Source organism: Astyanax mexicanus, chromosome 7 (assembly GCF_023375975.1).
Source record: "Astyanax mexicanus isolate ESR-SI-001 chromosome 7, AstMex3_surface, whole genome shotgun sequence".
In the NCBI taxonomy this organism is placed as follows: Eukaryota; Metazoa; Chordata; class Actinopteri; order Characiformes; family Acestrorhamphidae; genus Astyanax; species Astyanax mexicanus.
Genome location: NC_064414.1, coordinates 30,035,554 through 30,060,716, shown reverse-complemented (window position 1 = coordinate 30,060,716; position 25,163 = coordinate 30,035,554). Strand labels below are relative to the sequence as shown.

The following is a 25,163-nucleotide window of genomic DNA, read 5'->3' as shown; positions in this document are numbered from 1 at the left end:
TCATGGTCATGAACTTAAATCTTGGCGATACTGAAATGCACAAAGTTTTTTTATTAGGTTATTATTGGCTGTATTTTCATCAATACTGATAAACTGTGGGAACTCTGGAGTCTGAGTCTCTAGTCTCTAGTGTTACATATGTAATTAACAGTCATTTCTCACACAGTCTGTGGCATCTTTTCTCCTTCTTAGGGACCAGAATAAATACAAAGAGGCTGCAAACCTTCTGAACGATGCACTTGCTATCAGAGAGAAAACACTGGGCAAAGACCACCCTGCGGTATGTATCTGTGTGTGTGGAGAGAGAGGTGTACTGTATGTCACACCTGTTATTACGGACAGAAAGCTTGTTTGAGACCACCTCACAGTTCCTCAGTGTTTGGAAGTAAATAAAGCTTTATGCCTTTCTGGGAACAGAGTAACAGTGAGCAAAGTAAGGACCACCCTGTGGGTTGTGTGTTTTTTGTTTGTGAGAAAAAGCCATTTGCACCGAGTTTGTTTGTGTATGGTATTTTAGCTGGTAGCTGGTATTTACTATCTTAAGCTCATGTCTGCCCCTTTACCAGGACCTGCAGCCTCACTGTTTACTGAAGAGGTTAGAACTCTTTCTGCCATCCTTGCTGGCTCACTTTTCCTCCCCTTTTTTTTAAAACCCACCTAACCACATATGCATGGGGTTAAAGTGCACATTTGAATCAGAGACTGATTATTTAAGTCACTGTGGGCTGGTAGTTTGTTTAATACATATCATACATATCACAAAGGAGTGATTTTGATCTGACTAATTGATCCTGGTCGAACTATGTCCTCTGAATCATTGATAATTACTCTTCTGACTTTCCAGTATTTGGCCCAAATCACAGCAGTTGTTTGATTTTTTTATGTTTTGAGATCTGTTGCTGATCCTATCTCACTGTGTGTGTAAATAAATGTATGTATGTGTGTGTTCCCTTTAGGTGGCGGCGACACTGAATAACTTGGCAGTTCTTTATGGCAAGCGAGGGAAATACAAAGAGGCAGAGCCGCTGTGCAAAAGAGCTCTTGAGATCAGAGAGAAGGTAGGTCCAGTTTTAAAGGTCATACAATTTAGTACGTAGCTTTTTAGAAATATAATGGCAGTAAGTCTTTCTGAAGCTCTTCTACATGACTTTAAATGGAACTCAGCTTCTGATTTCTTCTGATTTCTTCCACTGTGTTGTACAACCCTGAGAGTTAACCAGCACACTGCAGTGCAACCTTACACTTTCTCTGAAGCCCTCGGGGAGCTGCACTGAGAATACAGCATAAGCAAGTGAAGCACAGGCTTATTTTAGTCTCTATTAATGACTTTCCCAAACTCAAAACTGTGGAAAGAAAACTGGATGTGTAACTTTTTTTTTCTTTCCCTTTACACCCACGCTTTGGCTGCTCACACCAACTTTATTTCTAAAATCGTTTAAAATATTCATTTCTGCTACTGCTTTTCCTCTGTGCATCTCTCCTCTCTTGTTGTGTGCTTTGATTAAGTGAGCAGTTCTTAGACAGACAGTGAGGTTTGAACTTTTTTAGATTATTTTTCCTAAGCTTAAAATATGCTTTGAGCCTCATAGCGCCTAAAGAAAAGAGAGAATCCAGTAAAGCCCAACTATTACTGTTCACTTCGTCTCTTTTTCCTTAACAATTTTTAATTGATTATTTAGTGTGTAATAATATAATTACTTAACAAATAAAATGAGTTTTAAAAAGGCCAAGCATTAAACATAGATTTTACTGAGCAAAAACAAACCTTGCATTGCCTTTATAGCCTTTTGAACATTTTTAATATGTAGGTGTAGATGTAGTCTTTCTGTTGGTCTGTCAGTCCATCCAATGTAAACTACTACTCTGTGCAGTTTACACCACAACAGATCCAACTGCCCTGGTTAGCCAGTCACTCGCACTGACAGCCTCAGCCACTTACTGTGACCAGTCAATACCATCAGAACACCTCTATTTAGTACTGGAGCCCTACCTGGGACAGTAAAGGGAGGGACACTGATAAAGTGTGAAATAGAGACCCTCTGTAAGCTTAATTGCTGTCAACCATGTTTTAGAGAGGAGTGGGAAACTGCAGGGGTTTGAACTTCACTAATTGCTTATCACAGCAGTGAAGTCATAGAAGAGAAGCATATTTTAGCTTCTCAGTGCTTTGATCATTCTGTCTATGTTAATAATCTGCATGGTATAGGAAGACATTCTGTGTGTATGAGAGAGATATATATAGAGAGAGAGAGAACATGCAAAAGATTCTAACAAAGTAAGAACATGGGGAGCATTGCCCCAGGGTTGTGCTTTTTTGGTTTAATATTCACTGTGTGGTCTTTTATAGCAAAGTGCAGTTAGAAATTGCTTTCTCCACGCACACACACTCACAAGCATGCTCTCCCTCACAGAGTCAGACACGATCAATAACAGTGTCTGTCTGTCTGGATTGAGAGAGAGGGTGGGGAGGGGTGGGGGTGAAAGAGCATTTTTGCATTAAAATTAATCTGCCACTCACACACACTCTGTATAGAAGAAAAAAGAATGTGGGGTTAAAAAGCTAATATATCAAAAATAAAGAGGAGCATATAAGCCATTAAAAAAAAGCTTGGCATCCATTATCTAACAGCTTCCCATTTTATCTGATATGTTTAACTAGAGCAGGACTTTTTGATTAGATCATTCTATGCATAGTACCTAGAGGCACTTTCAGAGGGAGATGAGAGAGAAGCACATAGCGAGTGCAAGAAATTGGTCGTGATAATGATGCGTCTTGAGACTGTTGGAGAGAAGAACTGTTTAATGGTGGGACACGTCTTTGCAGAGAAATTGCAAAGACCATATTTGTTGCACTGTAAGGCGCGACACTATTGCGCCTTATGCGGGGTAACTAAGTTAAATAAAATCTAAGCTAAGTAAATAAAACTGTAATTCTTAAAAAAACATACAAGTGCTGGATGTTAATCTACACGGATTTCTCTTCTGAAAACTGTTAATTTGGGTGAGTAAAGCGCTTTTGTTTATTTACAATAAGCTTAGATTTGCTTAGGGTGCAGCAGCATTAGCAGCAGTGGCTAACTGCTAGCGCTAGCCACTAGTAAATGCCCCCACCACTGGCTGGCAATGGCTTTAGCATAAAAAATTGCATTGTATTCCAGCCTACTCAATCACTGAATGTGTCTGTTGTGATATACAGTTCCTAAACTGCAAATGTTTGAAGGGCAAATTGATGCACCGCCACTTGTCCTTCTTCCCAGTATGAAAGCCACACCAGTAGCGTGGTGACTGATTCCAGCATCATTACCATAGCAACCCATACACATAGGTTATGATACCTGAATACGCAAATCTGACCACTTGCAAATAACAGTGCAGACAGAGGACAATCTCACCAGGTCAAATTAGAGAAACAAATTCGATTTCCCTGTAATGTAAACTGAGCTTTTTTACATTTTAAAGTTTAAACAATATTTTAACTTACTGAGATGATGCAGTAGTGGTAATACATTAGAAACGCTGTAATAAAAAAACTGAAGTACTATGATTTTTATTTAAAAATGGATGAACTACATTTAACGTAATTAAACACGACCACAGGACTAAGTATGCTCTCTATAAAATACTTGGCAATTATATGTTTCTGTGAGTATTTGAGTACTTTGTATTATGGATCATGTGAAAAATTGTGTATGTGTTTTTCCTCAGTGTGCATTTTGCAGTCAGATGGATTATATAAGACGTGTGTGTGTTTGTGCTTCAGGTCCTCGGTAAGGACCACCCTGATGTGGCAAAGCAGCTGAACAACCTGGCCTTGCTGTGTCAGAATCAGGGCAAATACGAGGAAGTGGAATATTATTACCAGAGAGCGCTGGAGATCTACCAGACCAAACTGGGCCCTGACGACCCCAACGTGGCCAAAACTAAAAATAATCTGGTAGGAACCTGTTTCTGTATTATCCTCTCTATGCAGTATATTACTTAATTACTTTAAACATTTCAATAAAGTGCTAATGAAAGACAAAAGGTTGCTGCAGTTGTTCAGGTCTAGGTTCAGCAACAGTATGTGCTGAAAGAATAAGGTCAGCAGACTACCTGAATATACTGAGTATAGACCAGGTTATTCCATCAATGGATTTTTTTTCTTCCCTGATGGCACGGACATATTCCAACGAAATATTAAAGTGTGCAACTTTTTTTTTGGTGGCAGCTTTTTTTTTGGCCAGGCAGTGTACTTCAACAAAATAAGTGCAATAAGTGAGTTCACATTTAAAAGTGAAATCCAGGCTGAAGCTAGAATGAAAATAATTGACAGCATGAAAGATGTGCTAACATGAATGGGGAAAGATAATCTGTACCTTTTAGCTACAGCTCTGGAGTGATTGAATGTGTCTCATTATTTTGAACATTTGATTTTTATGACTGCAGTGCGATATGGTTAGTGATGTTACTAAAAGAAAAGTCAAAAAAGTATATGTGCAGCTATAGAGGAGCTTCTTGTTGAACACTGTCAAACATAAGAGTGCCTCTGTAGTTATAAAAACCCAACCCATGAAAATATGATGTCCACTTTCCCACCCTTTGCTCATAGACAGACTATTTGTTTTGCTACACTGTTTGCGTGCTCATAAAACAAAAGTCTAATCCAGTTGTGATAACAGAGAGATTTGGGATTTTGATGCATGAATGGTGTAAGAATGTGTACACACACACACAAACATAGACCTGCTTTATTGTACACCAGTAAGAAGGCAGAGTATAAGGCAAGTTGTAATACATTATCACGGTAGTCTTTCCCAGTATCATGTGTCCAGTCAATGCAAAGGTTAATATCTTTTTTTGTCTTAAAAAAAGGGTTAAATGTAATTTAAAAAGACATTTACTTGCAGTTTGCCAAGCACAGTATTTGGTAGACAACTGGTGCTTTTAGTCTAAGCGCACTGCTGCAGCTGGACAATCTGTCATAGTGTAATTGCTTTCAGAAGGGATGTTAAATCTTAGCTCTGTTTTGGAACCATTAATTATCATCAAGTCTTAGACAACTGTAATCATCCTTTCTCTTTGCAATTTATTCACAGAATTAACATGTATGCACTGTCTCTTTCACTGTCTCTCTTAGGCATCATGTTATCTGAAGCAGGGGAAGTTCAAGCAAGCAGAGACTCTGTATAAAGAGATCCTCACGCGAGCACACGAGAGGGAGTTCGGCTCTGTGGACGGTAGGCACTTTGAACTTTTCATCTGATCCTTTCGTTTAACAGTGCAGCTATTACTTACTACCCTTAAAACAACCTCCTGGCACTTGTACAAGTGCCTGGATTCAGAGCATTACCTAACAGGATTATGCCTTCCCCAGGAACGGAGACAGCTGAGTAGTGCAACAGTAGAAACACTTCCTGTAAAGCAGAGAGGTTCCCTGCTGGTTGAAGAGAATCTGAGCATTCCTGTGTCTAGGGATGGGGATTAATCTGATTTTATTTATGTCAATGCTGTTATTGATTCTGCTAATCAGTCTCGTCCTTTATCAATTCCCCTATTGATTTCTGATCAGTTATATGGGATATAAAAGGTGGCCTACGTAGGTTTTAACACTGCTGTTTTAATATCTGAACACTACATAATGTTATTTTAACAAGTTTTGAAAATGTTTAAATAAATGTCCATGCTCCTTTTTTGTTGACTGTTGTTGTCTTTCTTTAAGAAATGAAGTCAGGCTTTAAACTAGGGGCTAGACTAGGCTTTAGACTGCTGTAGTACGCAGAAGTCCCAGGTTCAGTTCACACCGCGGTTTTGACATCACAGTTCCATATACAGCATATAAGCTTGCTACGATTGTTATGAAAAAAAAAAACAGCAACCTACCCTAAATGTTATAATGTAAGGTAGCTTAAACGTTTTCTTCTTTTATATCTATTTTTATAAACAATACATTAATGTTGGGTAAATATCTGTATAATTGTCTGTATTCAATATACATTTATTCTGTTTTTATAATTATTCAACATTTTCTTGCTAAACGGAAGAGACAGCATTATCTAAAGCATCTAAGCATCTCTCCCACATTTAAGATGACCTTAATACTGCAAAGCTTCTGAGAAATGAGCTGGGGTCATTAGGAAGCTCTGATCTATCTGATCACTCTTAAGGCTGAATTTTACTTCTGCATTGAGTTAACGCAGGATCTGCAGTTTAGCCTGCGCAATTGTACCCGTAAAAAATCATGCTTGTGCTTTCGTGTGTCTGCATTACTCTGCTTTTTAACTGAGAATGTATAGGTAGGAACACAGGGCTTGGCTGACCAATCACAGTTGCCGTGGACTGTGTTGTTGTGATGCGTAATTACACAGGCTCAGTGAGCTACAGCAGTATTTGTTCCACTGGTGTGTAACTGCAGAGAAAGAGCATGCACACAGCAAACACATCCATGCGTGCAGAGAGGTTAACATGCATCTAATACAAGCTTTCATATCACACATTTTTGGTGCAAACCATGGCAGTTTGAGCAGGTACACATATTGTTACATATATTGTTGTTTTTATACTTTTTGGAAATCTAGCTTTGTGCTGTTCCTACATTTATATTTCTGAAATTTGCCTGACATTCTTATTTAGCATATAAATCACATTACACATGTAGGTAATTAGAGACAGTGTGTAATTAGAGATTGAAGTGTAAACACAGGCCACTGAAAATGAGTGAAAACGATAATTGTAATAATAAAACACTTTCATGTCATACAGACAGTAAACACAAACTTGCAAAATAACTAATGAGAAGTCACCTTGTATTCCTAAAATGGCAAGTATCTAGGAGTGGGATGGTAAATTTGCTATTCTTATTAAAAATCCATGCTAATGTAAGAAGATCATTCCAGTTGGTTCCACTGATCAGAACAGATCTTAGATCTCACAAAATATAAAAGACAAAATGTAGTAGTTACACAGAAGCCATAACACAAAACAGAAATAGTTTTATTTTATCTTGCCAGAAAGTGTATTTTATTATTATGGTCAAAAACAGACATTCCTTCTAAAAAAAAAAAAAAAAAAAAAAAGCAACGTTTTTAGAAGGATTCATGTTGAAGGTTTAACAGCAGTGTCTAAACATAAAGGTCAGGCTTTTTACTCCAGTGTGCTCCTTGATTCTACAAAAGTCATCACTCTCTCAGCCCTGGCACCGGCCTTTAGATCAAGACAGCTTAGGTGTTTCAAACAGAGAGGGGGTGTGTTGGGGAGACGGGAGGGAAAGTGGTCTGGAATGTGTGTTTTTCTCATTTCCTGTGTTTGACTGTGCAGATGAGAACAAACCCATCTGGATGCATGCGGAGGAGAGAGAAGAACAGAGCAAGGTGAGGAAAAGTGAAAGGTTGCGGGTCACATGGATGTACTACAATGTTGATAAGTGTCTGTTTTCTCATTAAAACATTAACCATTTTACTGGAAATGAGTGCACCACAAACACATTATATATATTTAGGATCATGTAAAGCAGCATTTCAAACCTGGCGGATACAAGAGAGATTTTATTTAAGATACCTTTTACATAAGGTAGTATTTATCAGATGGTCAGGTAAAATCTTGCAATTTTAAGATTTTAATTTCTCTCACAAGTCATTTCAGTGATTTAAGCTATTCCCTGCTACTCTGTTATAGTAGAACAGCAGATAGTAGAATCCAACAGTTGGTTGGTTCCTTTAAGATAATTAACCTTGTCGCCTATTTCTGCATTCATTAGTACACACCTAAAAATCTGCCCAAAGTAATTGTGGTTGTAAATATCAGCAGATAGTTTTGTGGCCAATAAACCTGAAAATCTTTCTCTGCAGGCTATTTTACCTTCTGAGATATGCACATAGGCATGCCTACAACCAATGTACCAATGGGTACCTTTATAATGTCACTTAGTCCCCTTTAATTGTTGTTTTTCGTTTCGTTTTCATGTGTGGTGGAGGGGGAGTTTAAGGCCTTTATTAACAGAAGTACAAGCAGAGGAGAGAAGACTTATCTTTATCCTGAGAGGCTTATTGGATAAGAAGGCTTAAAACTTTAATCACACTAATTAGAAGTATATTATTAATCTGTTTGCACATTGGGCTAGTATATAACATTCTATGCCTTGTTTTAAAAAGTCGTCTTGACTTTCTGAAATTAGAAACAGATATTTATTATTTTTAATGTATTTTTGTATGAAGGATTATTAATGTATTAATTTGTATATAAGGCTTATTAATGTGCCCCAGCTTCACCAAATCCCTGTGGATTGTACAGCATGGTTGGAAATAATTGTTCATTGTTTTTCAGGGCAAGCAGAAGGATGGGTCTCCTTTTGGAGAGTATGGTGGCTGGTACAAGGCCTGCAAAGTGGACAGGTCAGATTCTTTTCCTTGTGGTACACTGAGTATTGTTCAGAGTAATGTGCAAGACACATTGTGCACTGTATTGGCTACGTGCCAGGAATTGGTGTCTCTCGTGGCCAAACTGCCAATTGTTTTTTTGTTTTTTTTTTGCTCCTGGGTGCCCCCTACTAAATGACACGCTTTACACATGCATTTTTAGACAAGCCGAGAAATACAGACCTGTCAAACATACCCAGGCCTACATGGAAGTCACAATACAATGTTACATAATGGTGGAATTATATAAATAATAATTATTAATAAATGCGCTTTTCAAAATTCTCAAAGACGCTTTACATACAGAAATAAGGCACAAAGTAAATCTTAAAGTAATAACAACAATAATAATAAGGGATACAGTCATTAATTGAACATAAAAATAAGAATATAGGCAGCCAGTGATAATTAAACAAATGAATAAAAAAAAACATTAGATGACTGTAATACAGTTTGATACACAACAGTGTTTTCGTCTTTTTTTTATTTATTATTAAATTACACAGAGTGTGTTTTCTCTTTGATTCCCGCAGCCCCACAGTGACAACCACACTGAAGAACCTGGGTGCTCTCTACAGACGGCAGGGCAAGTTTGAGGCTGCTGAGACGCTGGAGGAGGCTGCTATGCGTTCCCGAAAACAGGTATTTCATAGATCACTTTAAAATATGTATGAAAAGATGAGAAGGGCAGGTAGAGAAGTATTATCTATTTACAACCACAAGTCATTAAACTCCTCATGCCCTCTATGCTCTGTTTCACTGCCAGTGTTTGCATATGGAAATTGCATTGCTGCATTCTTGATGTTAGACAGCTGTTTACAGTGAGATAACAGTAACAAAGTCAGACCCAGTAATCAGGGGGAATAGCCACATGCTTTTCACCCTGTACTGTATATAAGTTATCTTTCAGTGTTATTGCCACTGAATGTTGTTTTAATGTGTAAATAGTATAAATAATTAGCAGCCATTTTGGATTGGCTGTTCTGTCTATTATTGTGTTTCTCTTCTGTGATCAATTCATTCTTGTGATTTAAATGTCTATTATCATATTTTGCAGGGTCTGGATACAGCCCATAAGCAGCGTGTGGCGGAGGTGCTGGGGGATCCAGAGGCTCGAGAAAAGCAGCGCAGCAGAGAGAGTCTGAACTCTGACACGGTGAAGTACGAGAGTGGCCCTGACGGAGGAGAGGAAGTGAGTATGAGCGTGGAGTGGAACGGGGTAAGTGCAGCACACATTGCCCAGCCGCACAAACATACACACACAGCCGCATTGTTCAGGGAAGGTTGAGAAAGGCGCATCATACGGAGCGAATTTAATATGGATAGTTAGTTGCAGCCTGCAAATGCATGCTCAGAAGAAATCACTTGTAGCTTGTAGTTTCACAAAACTTCAGTTTATTCAGGAACTCGACACTTGTTAATGTATAGACTAAATGTTACTTGCTTTGATTTTAAAAATAAATAAAAAAAATCTTAAAAAAACACTCTACAATGTGCTACAATGTGATTCATTTAATACAATGATCTAATTTAATTGTTAGATATGTATTTTTCTCATGATGCCCCATACTGTTGTCTTTTTCAGCAAGGCAAACACTTCTTGCATTACAAATATGGGACGATACTTTGCATTATTCTTATCTAGAATGTGCAGCAGTATGTTTGATTTGCTGAATTATTCAAAAACGTAATAAGCATGGTTCTTCAGTTAATTTTAGTGGCAGAATGGACTTAATGGACTACTAAATATATCCTAAATCTATATTACAGATATTCTAGAGTAGGTACTTAGTAACATGGTGACAATACATCTATGCCAATGTAAAGAATGCATAGAAGTATATGGGCAGTGCCTGTTACGTAGTTAATATGTCAGACATTCCTCATCATTCATAAATGGAGTATAAAATAGATTTTACTGTGCTGCAAGTGTCCTAGCTTGTTGGTTGGGATCTGGACATGACAAAGTATGTGAAACACTGAGAAAAATAACAAAAATAATCCTCTCTAAATCATTTGTAATAGTAAATTGAAAATGCCGGGGTGAAAGGCATCTTAGGGATACATCAATATGAAAATGTTTGGCTAAATCCAAAACCGAACAATATGAAATATTTGGCCAAAAGCTGAATACTGAATACTGAACACATTTGTTGCAGGTTCTCAATAAAATCTGCCTTTTCGCCATTGAATAAATTAAATAATCTAAATGTATTTTTGTCTTGCTTTTCAATTAAAAAGCAATTACAAAACTGCCATTAATTTATTGTACACTTAACAGTTCAATATGCAAGCAAACAAACCAACAAAGCATAACACGTTTATTTTAGCAGTGCTAATTAAATCACATATTTAGATGGAAATTCACAAAGAGAAAGGCAGACAGAAATTTGCTATACAAACTAATGTTTAAAAAACTAAAACATTAGAGGAAACACTGAACTATGATTCTGTTCAGTATCAATTATTCAGTCTTTTGCCTTAATGCTTTTTTGCAATTTTTTTACAAAGTATTGTTGGTTGCCAAATATTCTATGCATCCCTAAAGCATATACTGTATTAGATGTCCATTTGTGTAATGTTTTGTTAATGCTGATTGAGTGTCCAATTTGTTGTAGTGCTCTAGATTTTTAACCTTTTAGTACCAACATAACCACATAGTAAAGTAGCCATAGTTTAGATTTCTCCTAATACTGATTCTTCTTTCACTTTGTAGAGCTTTTATACTTTTTCACCTTTAAATGTTGAGTCTTCCTAATTGAAAAACTGGGTAACAACATGTAAGAAATTTATTAAGAATTGCCTAGGACACATACATGTGGAGTAAATGTGTATTAGACGACAACAAATGCTTTGTTTACATGTGTCCACCAGCATGATCACAAGCTGTGATCTACACTCAGAAAAAAAGTTGCCAGGCAAGACTAGTCACGTGGGCTGTGTTAAAAATCTGCAATTGCTCACAAGTTAACATGACGTCACACTTAATCGGACACGGAGATCTAAAATGCCTCACTGTGAACTAACTCTTTTTCTTAGATGAATCTGATCATGCTTTCCTGTATGAGTGAGTTTCTTAGCTGCTGTTTTGACCCTCACACCTCTGCTGTAGTCTCTCTGCAATTCTGGATCAAAACTGTCCTGCTCCCTAGCAACAGTAGCCCTAGCAGCGAGACAACCAATCAGCATTGTCCTCCGCAAGAGCCTGCTCTCAGAGCAGACTGGGGAGACTCTAGTCACATCCATCAGGCTGGTTAGACTGTGTGTCCTCATACACCCCTTATTCATTCTTTCTCTCTCTCTCTCTTTCTCTTTCTCTCTCTCTCTCGCTTTCTTTCTTTCTCTCTCCCTCTCATAAACAGCGCTATTCTTCTCCTTCCTTGTTTAACACTCACATGAATAAGCCCAGGCTCAGTGCTGTATATTCTGCACTGCCAGCCCTCAGAGCTTTAAATGAATACATTGTATGTTTCAGTCACTCAAACATGTACAAGCATGTATGTATTTCCCACATACATGCACACTGGGCTACCACACACACTCTTCAAAAGCTTATATGTACGCATTCAGCAGAGTTCATGTACATGTTGGGTTCACACAAGTGTTGGCGTGGGCTGTGTGTTCTGTACTCCTCTTGTGTGTGGTTTTCACCTGTGCTCTTTGTGCATGCTCTGATCCTGTGTGTGATTTGTCTGTGCAGGAATGTGGGTAAGGGTGCTCTCCCTGATATGAAACTAAAATGATACTGTAAATGCCTCTCTCTATATCTGCCTTCCATCTGTTTGTGTTACAGCTTCTCCTTTGTATTCAGTTTGTGTTTTATACAAATCCTTTGTTTCTCCCCTTTCTTTGGCTGCTCTACTCTTCCATATTTTCTACCATGATTTGTTAGCAGGAGTGTGCTTCTGTTTTTCTGGCTGGCCTTTAAGTGCTGTCTCATCAAGCTCAAAACTGGGATGAGATGTAGCTGGAGGGAATAGTACATGGCTTTAGTCGCCAAGCGAGGCTTTTTTTTCCAAAGGACTGAAAAAACAAAACACAAACAAAATAATACATTATATGTTTTGTCTGGTCAGCTTCATTTCATTTGTTTCTACAGCTCTAAAAAAAGACCACTTATGATGAGTTTCTTTGGTTTTACCAAATTCAAAACCTCTAGAATGTAATTTAGAGGAAGATGGATGATCACAAGCCATCAAACCAAGCTAAACTGCTTTTTTTTGCACCAGGAGTGCCATAAAGGTGGAGGAAAACGTGCCAAGATGCATTAAAACTGTGATTTTAAACCAGGGTTATTGCACCAAATATTGATTTCTGAACTTGTGAATATGAATTTGTATTCTTGCATTGTTTGAGGTCTGAAGCTCTGCCTCTTTTTTTGTCATTTCAGCCATTTTCTGCAAATAAATGCTCTAAATGACAATATTTATATTTGGAATATGGGAAAAATGTTGTCTGTAGTTCATAGAATAAAACAATAATATAAAAAAAAAGTTGTGACAGTAAAGCATTTACTATTTTGTAATGTTACCATCTCATTCAGGGCACTTAAAAAGACTTTATAGCACAGAGAATGCTAACCAATCAAGTGTTTCAGGTGTTATTTTGTTCCATTCTTCATACAAAAATATCTGTTGTGTAACAGTACATGTTACAACATTGTCCCATTTTTCATTTCAAAATTCTCCACACTGTTCTCTATTGAGAAGAGGTCAGGGCTGTAGGCAGGCCAGTCGAGTACCTGTAATGCCTTTGCTATAATGCAGCAATGCCTTGGTAATATGCTAAGCATGTGGTTTTGCATTGTCATGATGAAAAATGCATGGATGTCCTTGGGAAATAGGTCATCTGGAAGGCAGCATATGTTGCTCTAAGATTTCAGTGTACTGTTGTGCATTATTTTTGTCATCGCAGAAGTGTACTGTCACAATATCATACCATGACAGACCCTGGCTTTTTGGACTTGTTGCTGATAATCATCTGCATGGTTCTTTTTGTATTTTTAACCTTACAATCCATGCATGACGGTCCACTGTATTATAGTCCATTCCAGATTAATCCAATCCTAGAGAGAACATTGTTAACATAAGGCTTTTGTTTTGCACAGTTTGCATACTATCAGCTATTGTTAAATAACGATTTTTGTGCAGTGATGAGATATCACTGGTAGACTTATAATGATATTATCATTTAGTTTATTTATTTCCTTAGTTGCCCCAAATTGGCTCTATTTCAACCTTGTAGAAAAAATGTATGTATGGATGTATTTTTTATTAACATTTGAAATGAACCTTTTTGCTATTGTTTTTAAGCACTGTTTTTCACAGTGCTTAACTTTTTTCTAAATTGAGGTTGTATAATCTGTTACATTCTTTGCATTCAGGATGAGCACTAGCATGTTTTCTTTGATCTTAGTTTAGTGGAAGTTTGGTGTTCTTTTATCAGGCTTTTTTAAAATAGCTGTAGCTTTGTATAGCATTGGTTCTTCACACCTGTCTGCAGTTTACTTTCACTGTTGAGTGAATCAGTTGGCCTGTACTAACTTTAACTTTGATTAGACTTCAGGTTCCTCTTCCTCTTCCTTCCTAAATTTCGTGTTTTGTCTTTTGTTTTTTTTTGTCTTTTCGTCTTTGTCCATCATTCTTCTTCTTCTTTTCTTGTGTCCAGTTGTGTGCACTCATTGTCAGTCTCTTATCTTGTCTTTCCTACATTTGTTGGTTGGTCAGTCCTACTAATGTAACATCTTTGTTTCTTCTACTCTGCAACTTCTCTCTTTCTCTCTCTCTCACTCCCCTTTCTCTACTCTCTCTACTTCCTCCTTTATTCTCTTTCTCTTCCTCACTCTCTCTTGTGTGATTGGCAGGTGTAACTCCAGATGCCTTGTTGTGGTTGTAGAACTTATCTTCTGCATGATGGATGCTCGCCTCGCCTCCCTCTCCAGCTTTGCCGTTTTCCGTCTGCTCTCTCCAACTGGTTCCTTTCTTCCTCCTCCTGCTTCTCCTCCTTTGGACACAAGCAGACCAATGCAGGCTCAAAAAACTGGCCAAAGCAAGGCTTCTGCCGTCCAGTCCTGGCTTTGTCTCTTTGCCAGAGTTGACCCAAGTGTCTGACAGCACTGTATGCTTATTATATTTATATCTTTAACGGTGTCACTGGAGGAACCTTTTCTTATCTGTCTATCCGTGTGTCTCTCCGTTAATCAGAAGTTCAACCTGTCACTTTCACTTCTCTGTCACTAACTGACTTGTACAGCTCTGTGTCCGAAGCACCTTCAGTGTAATGTTCTGATCGCTGTGGTCTCACAGGTCTTTCTCATATACCCTTGTGTAACTCTTTGTATCTGTCTCTTCTTTTTTCTGTCTTTTTCTCTCTCTCTCTCACTATCTCTCTATATGTATCTGACACTGTTTGCCTAATATCCTATTAGGGCTCTAAAGGCTTAAACAATGAATTCTTGTATCAGTGGCAGGATTTAGGGATGTGTAGTGTAGTTTTTCTCCCATTGGAGTATGTGAGTGAGATCTGTGACACTGTGTACAGATTTATTTTTCCTGTGTTTACCCACTGTTCAAGCCATGCAGTAAAGCTCAGTTTCTGCCAGGAGCCATTCATGTAATGCCTCACCCTGTAACTGTGTTTTACAGCTATTCTCTGTACAGTGGCATGATTGTATTTTGGAGCTGCTGTCTAAACTTGGTGTATAATAGCATTATTATGCTCCACCCCTCCTTTCTTCCTGTTCTGTCATACTGATCAGTAATGCGAGGCCACTGTGTAGATCACATAGTTGAAAAACAAGCAGGAAAAGAACTCTGAACAGACGGATGAGTAGAAAGAGAATGAGATGGAATGAATAAGGGCATGACTGTGGAGTCTGATGCTCCTCTTATCTTTCTCTTACTAATCTGCTATCTGGTGTTGCTGCATCTTGTGTCTTTCTTAACATCTAATAAAACTGACTCTGTGCTTACCACAGTCTCTGCCTGTTTCCTTGTTCCTTGTCTTATCTGCATAGCTGTGTGTGAGTGCATGAGTGAACGCTAATGAGGCATTTTTTTTTTAAATCTCAGTTAATTTGGAGATGGTGGTGGTGGGGATTTTTTTTTCTCATTTTGTGTCAGTCTTCCATCTCCCTCAATCCTACCCTTCCTTCTCTGCACATTTTTGGCACTTTCCTCCACATCTCCCAGCCTCATCAGCAATTCGGATTCTGAAGAGGAGCTGCTGGGCTCAAGGTTCACAGTAGAGGAGACTGCAGCAGAGCGAAGAGTGGTAAACCTAACAGGACCAGGGGTATCAAATTATCAAATGCCAAAAAGGCAGAATATTCACCTAAATATATCTAATCATCCTTCATATTGCAACAGAAAGCAAGACCAAAACTGATAATAAGTCAAATTGATCTAAAATTATCCATTTTTTGTTTAAGTACAAAGTTACATAAAGCTATTTTCCATTACAATGGTATATGGACCAGTACAGTTTTGTTTTTTTGTTTTTTAAATGAAAATGGAATGCAAATAAATCAGCCTATCTGCACTGTGCTTGTAAGCAGACCCAATGCTTCCTCACCCTGAATTTGACTGACCTTCTTGCTACTTTGGTGTGATCGGAGTAAAACAAGCTACATCCATTTTGAACAGAACCAAATGGTTATATGAGGTTATATATTTTTTAATTCCTAACAAAAGCATTGCATCACCAGCACTATAGTATTAGCCTTTGTGCAGCACTATAAATATCCTAACTTGAAGGTCTTGATGCAGATATAGCCAGCTTTATTGGTTTGGTTTGATGATCTGACACAGCATGGTGATATTGCTTGAGAGCACCTGGTTGAAAGATTGATGGTAATTGTGTGTTTGTAATTAAAAATACATGCAAAAATCATCCACTATACCTGAAAGTGACAAAACAAATGAGTGTGTGGTTGTAACACTGAAGCATCTGTGTCTACAGGACGGCTCGGGCTCGTTGAAGCGCAGTGGCTCCTTCAGTAAACTCCGGGCCTCTATCCGGCGCAGCAGCGAGAAACTCGTCCGCAAACTCAAAGGAGGAAGCTCGCGAGAAAACGAACCCAAGAACCCTGGGTAACTATCACCACTTCCCAATTCCTTCACAGACTATTCCCCTCCTGACACCCCAACCAATCCAGCTGTGGACCAGACCTTGGTAGGACACTCAAACACTGAAACGCTGAAACACTGAACCACTGAGAGGTTTGAGGCATTGTGGTGGAAAAGGCCCCCTCAAGTTTAAATCTCAACAAATGATGCTGAGAGGAGGGGCCGAACCAAATGAAACGTTAAGGGGGGGTGTAATAAATACTAGGTGTTGGCTTTGGTGCAATTTTTACTTGACTTTAAAGCAGAAAGGTATGTAAATATGTACAGTATATGGGCAATATCAAAGGGATATTGATTGTTGAAGTGAACTGCAACAGTAGTCAAAGATTGCAAGATTTGAATAGAGCGAAATGTATAAAATATAATTTTCAGAGCTCAGAGTAGAGAATTAATTACACAAAAATAAAGTTTTTAAAGATGTGTCCTGGGAGTACAGTTCCAGGAGAATCCTGTAGTTTAATGGGGTCAGGGAAAGAAAACTGAAGAAAGTATTCTCAGAGAGACTTTGCAATGAATATGAATATGAATAAAGTGGGGGAGGAATGAAGAATAAGTGCCTCTCAGGGGCTTTAATTATCCGAGTCATTTTTAAAACTATTGGTCTGCACCTGTTCCTTTTTTATTTAAAGCTCTCAAAGGAGAAATGTGCACCCAGTGGCACAAATATTATACTGAAGACTAGGTGAGAGTTGTATGTTTTATAAAGAGGAGCAGCGAACAAACTTTAACGCAACCCTTAATGGAACTGGAAGATTACAGAACTGTCTGAAGGAGAAACGAACAAAGCTTTACGTTACAAAATGCTTACATATGCAATCCTTTTGTCTCTGCACATCTGTGTCTTTCTCTCTTTATTTCTATCTCCCTCCCCTCTTCTTTTCCTCTTCCTTTATACTAAACTCCCTTTAAGGATGAAGGGGTTGACTTCTTAATGAACTTATCTCTACTTTTGCACAAATACGGGCCTGCATAGCCCTGATGCGTACAAAAGCAATGTGTTCTAATGCATTGAATGATGCATTACAGTGTAAAGGAGGCAGTTTACTGACTTGTTGTCTTGTGTGTCTGTTGTTTCAGTCACTCATTAAGGTTGTAACATGATGTGCCAAATGTCACTAACTTTTAAATTCTGCTGTCGTCCTTTCATCCTGTAACATGTTGACGGTTTGATTTATTTATTAAACTCAAAAAGGAAACAGCAACTGCCTTTTTTCCTAGGTGACCATACAAGCCTTGCATTTCATTGTCGGTGTTGCATTAAAACTTTGTATCTCAATTTTTGCAATTTTTTCACTTTTCATATTTTATGACTAATAGATGAATATGAATACTCCCAAAATATTGTTTTTCTTTTTACATTGACTTTCATTAGAAGGTACTCAGAGAAAGTTGCCATTTTGGAGATGCAAAGGTTTTTGTGTGATAGTGACGCTGTTCATGATGATACGAAGTTAGAAGTGTGTGCTGAATATACATGCTGGCTGTCTTGTATGGTTACCTACGAAAAATGTTTCCTTTTTTTATTTTACTTTTGTTTTGTTGGTTTTCTGCACGGCCTGTCAACTCATTTTTGTGTTATTTTTATTATTTATTCTCTTTTTGGTTTCAAATGAATGTGTTTTAAGTTTATTTTTTAACAGTCTATTACAATGGTTCTCAATCCTGGTCTTTGAGTATCACTACCTCACAGGTTTTAAATATTCTACTAATTCCAACACACCTGATCCAACTGATGAACTGACTGGAAAACCCTTGCTAAGACAAGCTGGGTCTGTCACAAGCCTGGCAGTGGTACCCCAGGACCAGGATTGAGAACCTGTTATGTGTATTATGATTTGCCTCATTGCTGTATGACCTTTTTATTTTAAGCATGTCCCTTTTATTTTGCCTGCTTGGGCTTCTTTTGTGTGTGGATATTTTGTTTTCATTTCTCTATGCTGTTGTACAGTTTAATTCAATAAACTTTTCCATGCAAAGTGGCTGTCTGCAGCATGCCTGCTTACTCCATTTTCTTTCTTTCTCTGACGCTCAATTCAATGTATTCTGCTTGAATTGTCTCTTCATCCTCCTCTCCGTTCTCTTTCTCATCTGTCAGTTCTTGTTACATCTCTTCATTTCTTTAATATATTTCCTCTCTCTCTGTCATGCAGTCGTTTTGTTTTACTTTTTGTCTCTTTGAAGTTCTCTCTTCTCTTATCCACCGTTTCTTCTGTCTGTCATTTCAGCTCCCATCAGACACTGTTGTGTGTTTCTGATCTTGCCTCTCATTATAAAAGCCAGTGTATCAGTGAATACCCTATTATATACCAGTTAGTGAACAGGCCAGAGGGTCTACAACCTCATTATACTAAATAAACTCTGTAGTGGTGGGGAACATTATTGTTTTATTTGATTTGAGGGGACTGTCGAAGTGTATTGAATTAAGTTTGTGATTACAGGGGGTGGGGGTGGTCAGAGAGTCCAGTGTTGAACATCCTCTAACAAAAAAACAAATAACCCTAATTTAACCCTTTGAGGCAACTATTTATTATTCTTCTACTATTTTTTTTTACCTAGTTTTCGGAAAAAAATTAATGTTTTCTGTAGCCGGTTATAAATTAAGCACACAGGAAGTGATGTAAGAACTGGGTCACTATCAATATAATGTGCCTTTTTGTGTCTGCAACATATTTAAAGGTGTCAAAGAATTGTGCACCCTGTCACCCTTTTAGAAATTTACCCTTAACGGTAAACCTGCCATAAAGTATAATAGAGAATTGTCATTGGCAATTCATTGGTGTATCATGATAATATTGTATTGTGAGACGCCCTGTGATGCCCACCCCTACACCTGTCAGGGTAATATATGAAGGTTATTTTAAAATGATTGTAGTAAATCAAATTTTGTTTTTGAAACTGAAAAAGGCCACCATGAACAAATGATCAAGTCTTTTAAGTCCACCACATTTTAATTAAATTCCAATATGGATGCTAATTAAAACAAAACTTGATTAATGCACGTGATTGGGATAATATGATTTCAGTATAGTCTGAAGTACGGTATAAGGTAAAAGCCTAAATCCTTTTTTATGTTTTGAAGGCCTAAAGGCACAGTATGTTGATAAAGGCCTAACTGTATTTTTTTCCTGTAAAGCTGGGTCTGACCCTGCTTACACTGTGCCACAAAAGGCACATTATGTGTTAAATTTTTATCTGCTATTTTTGAGCACATACACTGACCTGTAAAGCATCCATGCAAGGAAAACTTTCTAGCCTGCTATATACTGTTAATATATTAAAAATGCAAGTTGGTGCAGAGTGGTTATTTAGAGAAACCAATTTAGAAAGTACCTTTGACCATGCATCAGAATAATCACATCCCAAATTTGGTTTAGTTTAATGCTTTGCAATTTATCAGTAAATCTGACTGACTGTTTATGCCTGAAAGGGTTAATCAGACCCCTCTGCACACTGCATTACTGCATGGTGTGATTTAATAGTGTGAACAGAGGAGTAGTCTTGTGTTATAAGGTGATCACTAACCTGTGTGTGACTTTCATTAACATGGTTAACATACACACGGCCATCTTCCTCCAAACACAACCCCCCTCACCCCTCACCCCTGCCCTTTGACCTGACTGACATGTGCTTGCATGTGGCTCTCTCGGAAGCAGCATGAAGAGGGCCAGTTCACTGGGAGTTCTCAACGAGCCGGACAAACCTGTGGGAGAACTCTTCAAAGTAAGAAAGCGTGTATCTTGCTCTCTCTCTCTCTCTCTTGCTCTCGCTCTCTGTCTCTTATCTCTCTTGCTCAATCTCTGTCTATCTCTCTACCCTTTGTATCAGTTATCCACTCTATCTCTCTCTTGTTCTGTCTTTCTTTACCAGACATCTCTTCTGGGCTCTTGAGCGGTCCAGCAGATTAAGGTGCCACTATGCTCCAAAAATCCAAACCAGTTTGACTCCTGGATCATGCTGCTTTTCTGCATCAGCAGCCGGAGTCCGAGAGAGCACAATTGACCTTGCTACCCCTGGTTGGGTAGATGGTGCTCTTTTTCCCCCCTCATTACTCCTAGTGTGATGATGGCCAGCACAGGCGCCTGTTAGCTGATGTATTGGAGCTGATGTTGCTATGCTGGCTACCCAGTGGTGATGCATCAGTGTCAGTTCAAAAAGAGGCGGAGTCTGGCTTCACATGTTTCGGAGGAGGCATGTGCTAGCCTTCTAGTATTGGGGGCATTGCTAGGGTTGGTCCGAGTCCAAATGAGTTGGGTAATTGGCCTTCCAAAATGGAAAGAGAACTGGATAAAATTAGACATAAATAATAGAAAAACACATCTCTCTCTTTCTTCGATAAATCCACCTTCTTTTTCTCTCTACCTAATGGATCGTACTGTCAGTCTCTTCACATTTTCACCACAGCAGCTCAGGCCAAGACCTCACCACCCTGGCAAAGTGTTCATTTACTCTGACCATGTTTTGATTAATCTTGTTTGTGCGAGTGAACACAATCACTACAGTCACAGACTAACAGGTCATGCATCATTGTGTCCACTAATCACTACTGTAACCTCAAATAACTTGAGTTTGTGTTGTACTGATTACTAAATTCAATACCACTCACTGGTTTGGGGTGTTCTGCTAAATACGCTATATACAGTACAGAAATACATATAGAATACATACAGAATACAGAATATTAGGCATTATTTCTACAACTATTGCTCAATTTTGCTTATGTTAAAATAAAAGTATCTTACGTGCAACTACTTATGGCGTATTAATGAAGTATTTTGATAACCATCTATTACATTACAACTAAATATATATAACAAGATATTATAGACCACTAACCTTTACACATAGTGCCCTGCTATAAAGCTATAAATGTCCTGTTACTCTGTCTTGATGTTGCAACTTAAAAGAGAGAACTTTTGGTCGTTTTTTAATTGGCATATAGTTTGACATTCCCCTTTTATTCACTTCTAAATTATAGATTAATATTACATTAGTATTATGAAACATCAAAACTATGAAAGATTACATGGTATGCTTGTAAAAATGTTTCATACTTCAAAGAAGCACAAATTTGCACACTCTTCGCATTTTTTCAAAGTCATGGAGTATTTACCTGGAATGTTTTTTCAACAGTTGAAGTTTCTAGAGGTGCAGACCACTTGTTGGCTGCTTTTCCTTCACTCTGTAGTCCAATTGTCTCAATCAGGTTTGAGGCAGGGGATTGTGAAGACCTACAATGTATAAATAAAACAATTAGTTCAATTGTGTATCTAAATGTTTGCCATGTACTGTGCGTTCATGCAGGTATCTGAATTTTGCTGTTGGAAAAAAAAGATTTTGAGCTGTAGCTGTACCTAGACTTATTTATGTGCTGTTCCTGAGTTCATCATCACTGAAATTGGTGAACTGTCTTCAATCATAAGATTTAGGAACAGCCTGAGGGTGAAAAAGCCATCTTTGCATTTCATCCTATCTGAAAAAGAAATATGGCTTATCGTTGGTTTGAGGTCTTGAATGATTAACAGTTGTCTTGAAAATGCAGTGTGCTAAGATGATAATAAAAAACTATGCGGCAGGAGGCTGCACTTTGGGTCTAGATCTATAGTTTGTTGGTTGACCTAATGGCAGTAGATTGTGTTTTGCTTGTTTGAACGTTCACCTTTCTTTTTCCACCCCTTCATCACGGACAGGAGCGAAATAATCGTCTGAGGAAGAGTCGGGACCTGAGTGCCAGTCACACGAATCTGGCGCATTGAAGGTCTACGTAGGTGGGACGTCCTGGTGGAGAGGGTACAGACAGCGGGTACAGAAGTGGGCAGCTTCCACAGACTTCTCTCCCAGCACTAAACTTTTTTTTTCTTCTTATAAATACACGACAGCTCTCATTGACTCCTGCCTTTCCTTTCCAAAGCTGGTGTATATAAATTTAACACAAACTGCTGTCAGATATGTGCAACTAACAATCATGCATCCTCAAGCCCCTGTTTAAACAATAATGAGCAAAAAAAAAATACACTCTACGAGTAACAGAACTTGAAGTAAATCTGAACGTTGTCAGCACACAAATCACATTCAGGTTGGCACTTTTGACCCAGCGATGCTGCTGGTCCTGCTTTTTTTATTTTTTTAACTCATTTGTTTTTCTCTGTACATTTTTTTTATTCCTTTAAATGTCACCCCTGTGGACTACATGTATCTCTAAGAAGGGCATGGTAACTTGTGACTCTGTGGTTTAGATGTGTACTTAAGTGCAAGTATGGAAATAGTTTCTATTGCTATGATGTTACATAGTTTGCTTTGTTGTCATTTTCTACCCAGTTTGGTTATGTAAAATATTATCACTGACAGCATAAACATTTGTAATAATTTGTCAACCTTTCAGAAAAATTAGAGATCACAAAGATATCTACGTCCCATAAAAAAAAAAACTTTAAAACTATTTATTTCTTTGATAAATTGTGAACTGCACCTGCAATTTTGAATGTTTCTGTTTATATTGTGTATTTTTTTTTTTTTTTTTTGGAAAAATGGAGATGTTTAGAAGACTTTGACATAAGAAGCCTTAAATGCTTTTTGATATCAGTGAGAAGAATGTGGATCAAGGGTTTCTCAGGACAGAAGGAGCATGTGATGGTGTACCATGAAAAACTGCACTTGATTAATCTCATATAAGGATGTTATGGTCAACAACCTGTAACTGTTACAGTAGAAAGTTTAGTTTTTAGTGTTTTTTTTATATAAAGTTTTATAAAACTGACTTTGGTGAGTTGATGGACTGGCTCTGTTTAACTCATCTACCTATGTTGACTAGCTCCTCAGAATATGTGTCAGGTAGATTTTTTTTTTTTTAAGCTTAAAGATTGACAGCTGAGACAATTTTTGTCTCTGTCCATCAACTCCAATACATTGATGATTCACATGGAGCAAGAAATGCTGTTACACTAAATAAATATGCACTGTAAAGACATTGAAAATATAAAATATATCCTTCTAAAAGTTTAAACATGGCGAGGGTTTTGAGTAGGTAGCGGTGTGCCTTGTGAAAGTGAGTGCCTTGATCAGGTCCCTTTTGTTGGATGTAGGTTGGATATATAGAGTAAATGATTATGTTGAAAAAAATTCTTTAACGTGGTTTTCTAAAAATAAATAAATAAATAAACAGAAAACCAAGTTTGACTGAATTTCTTTTACTCAGTAATGCCTGCAAATGTTTTAGATCTATTAATGCAGTTTTTTTGTTGTTAGGGTTTTTGAAACTGCATGTATCCTCTCTGCATTGGGCTGCATTTATGATAAAGTGCAATATGGTAGCTGCTCTGTGTGTTTGTTTAGTTTGATCTTAAATTTAGCACATCCTACTGACAAAAGCTGCTTGGCTTGGTGTCGTTGTGATTAAATTTGTGGTTGAATTAATCTGTCTGCATTTTTTTTGTATGTGTCTGATATTTCCTGCCACTTGTTTTGAGCTTTAACTATATATGTGCATGTTATCCAGTGACTAAAGATCAAATGCCTGTGGTTTTAACTGTGTTGAAATAATAACATGCATGTATATTTTATTGGGGAAATCAAATCAAATTTAGTTGAATTGAATTGAATTGAATTGTATAGTGCTTTTTACAACAGCATTTCTACAGGAATTCAGTAATATCACAAAAAAGTGACAATACACAAAACATAACAATTTTACTATGATTTAAATATAGGTATATGTTTGAGTAAAATAAATATATAAATATGGTCATTTACAGCATTTATTTGCAGAAAATGATAAAGGGCTGAAATAACAAAAAAAGATGCAGAGCTTTCAGACCTCAAATGATGCAAAGAAAACAAGTATTAGGTATTAGGTTTATATTTGGTGGAATAACCCTGGTTTTTATTCACAGTTTTCATGCATCTAGGAATGTTCTCCTCCACCAGTCTTACACACTGCTTTTGGGTAACTTTATGCCACTCCTGATATAAACATTGAAACAGTTCAGCTTGGTTGGATGGCTTGTGATTATCCATCATCCTCTTGATTATATTCCAGAGGTTTTCAATTTGGTAAAATCAAAGAAAATTATCATTTTTAAGTGCTCTTTTTTTCTAGATCTGTATATATATTTACGTACTGGGAAAGTGTGTATTGAGTATTGTACTGTCGATCATTTTTGTTTAAATTGAAAATTTCCTTAGGCTTACTGTTAAAATTATACTATTACTAAGAGAGCATGAGATTACGAGTGAAAATGTGTTTGTCTTGGTCTGGCCATACATTTACTTAAAATCATATTGACTTCTTCTAGCCCCTTCCATTTCTCAAGCCACCCCTCACTGCCCTGTCTGATGAATTAATGTATAATTATGGGAGTGCTGTGTAGTGCTAAGAATGTACATACTTGTATAAAAACATCACAATGGCTTTATTTATTTGTTTATTTATTTTTGCCTATAAACAGCAAGTGAGATGATGAGCTATTGTTGAGGATGCTGATGAGGGGTGATACTGTGACTGTGATAGCTGCCCATTCTCTACCCTAAGGCCTTACTAAATATACTGTAAGTGCTGACTAGCACTTGGATACCCATTGCTATCAAATTAAGACACAGATTAGACAGTCATAATGTACTGTATATGCAATCATCAAGTCTTCTCATAATACAA

At 37.6% G+C, this 25,163-nt stretch overlaps 1 protein-coding gene across 7 annotated transcripts in view; it reads left to right on the top strand.

Moving 5' to 3' along the window:
- The window catches only part of klc1a (kinesin light chain 1a), a 34,579-nt gene extending 10,653 nt beyond the window's left edge, over positions 1–23,926 (top strand). Inside the window, exons 7-17 of one of the 7 annotated variants that reach the window (XM_007240319.4) lie at positions 193–280; positions 957–1,058; positions 3,761–3,934; positions 5,117–5,216; positions 7,294–7,346; positions 8,299–8,366; positions 8,924–9,032; positions 9,448–9,582; positions 16,350–16,480; positions 20,167–20,236; positions 22,204–23,926. In XM_007240319.4, the coding sequence (XP_007240381.3) occupies positions 193–280; positions 957–1,058; positions 3,761–3,934; positions 5,117–5,216; positions 7,294–7,346; positions 8,299–8,366; positions 8,924–9,032; positions 9,448–9,582; positions 16,350–16,480; positions 20,167–20,236; positions 22,204–22,269 (1,096 nt within the window). In that variant the 3' untranslated portion in view covers positions 22,270–23,926. Of the gene's footprint in view, positions 1–192; positions 281–956; positions 1,059–3,760; positions 3,935–5,116; positions 5,217–5,353; positions 5,670–7,293; positions 7,347–8,298; positions 8,367–8,923; positions 9,033–9,447; positions 9,610–14,253; positions 15,361–16,349; positions 16,481–20,166; positions 20,237–22,203 lie in introns of those variants that run through there. The other 6 variants (XM_022684838.2, XM_007240318.4, XM_015603356.3 and 3 more) reach the window with 6 other exon arrangements.
- The last annotated feature ends 1,237 nt before the right edge of the window (positions 23,927–25,163 follow it).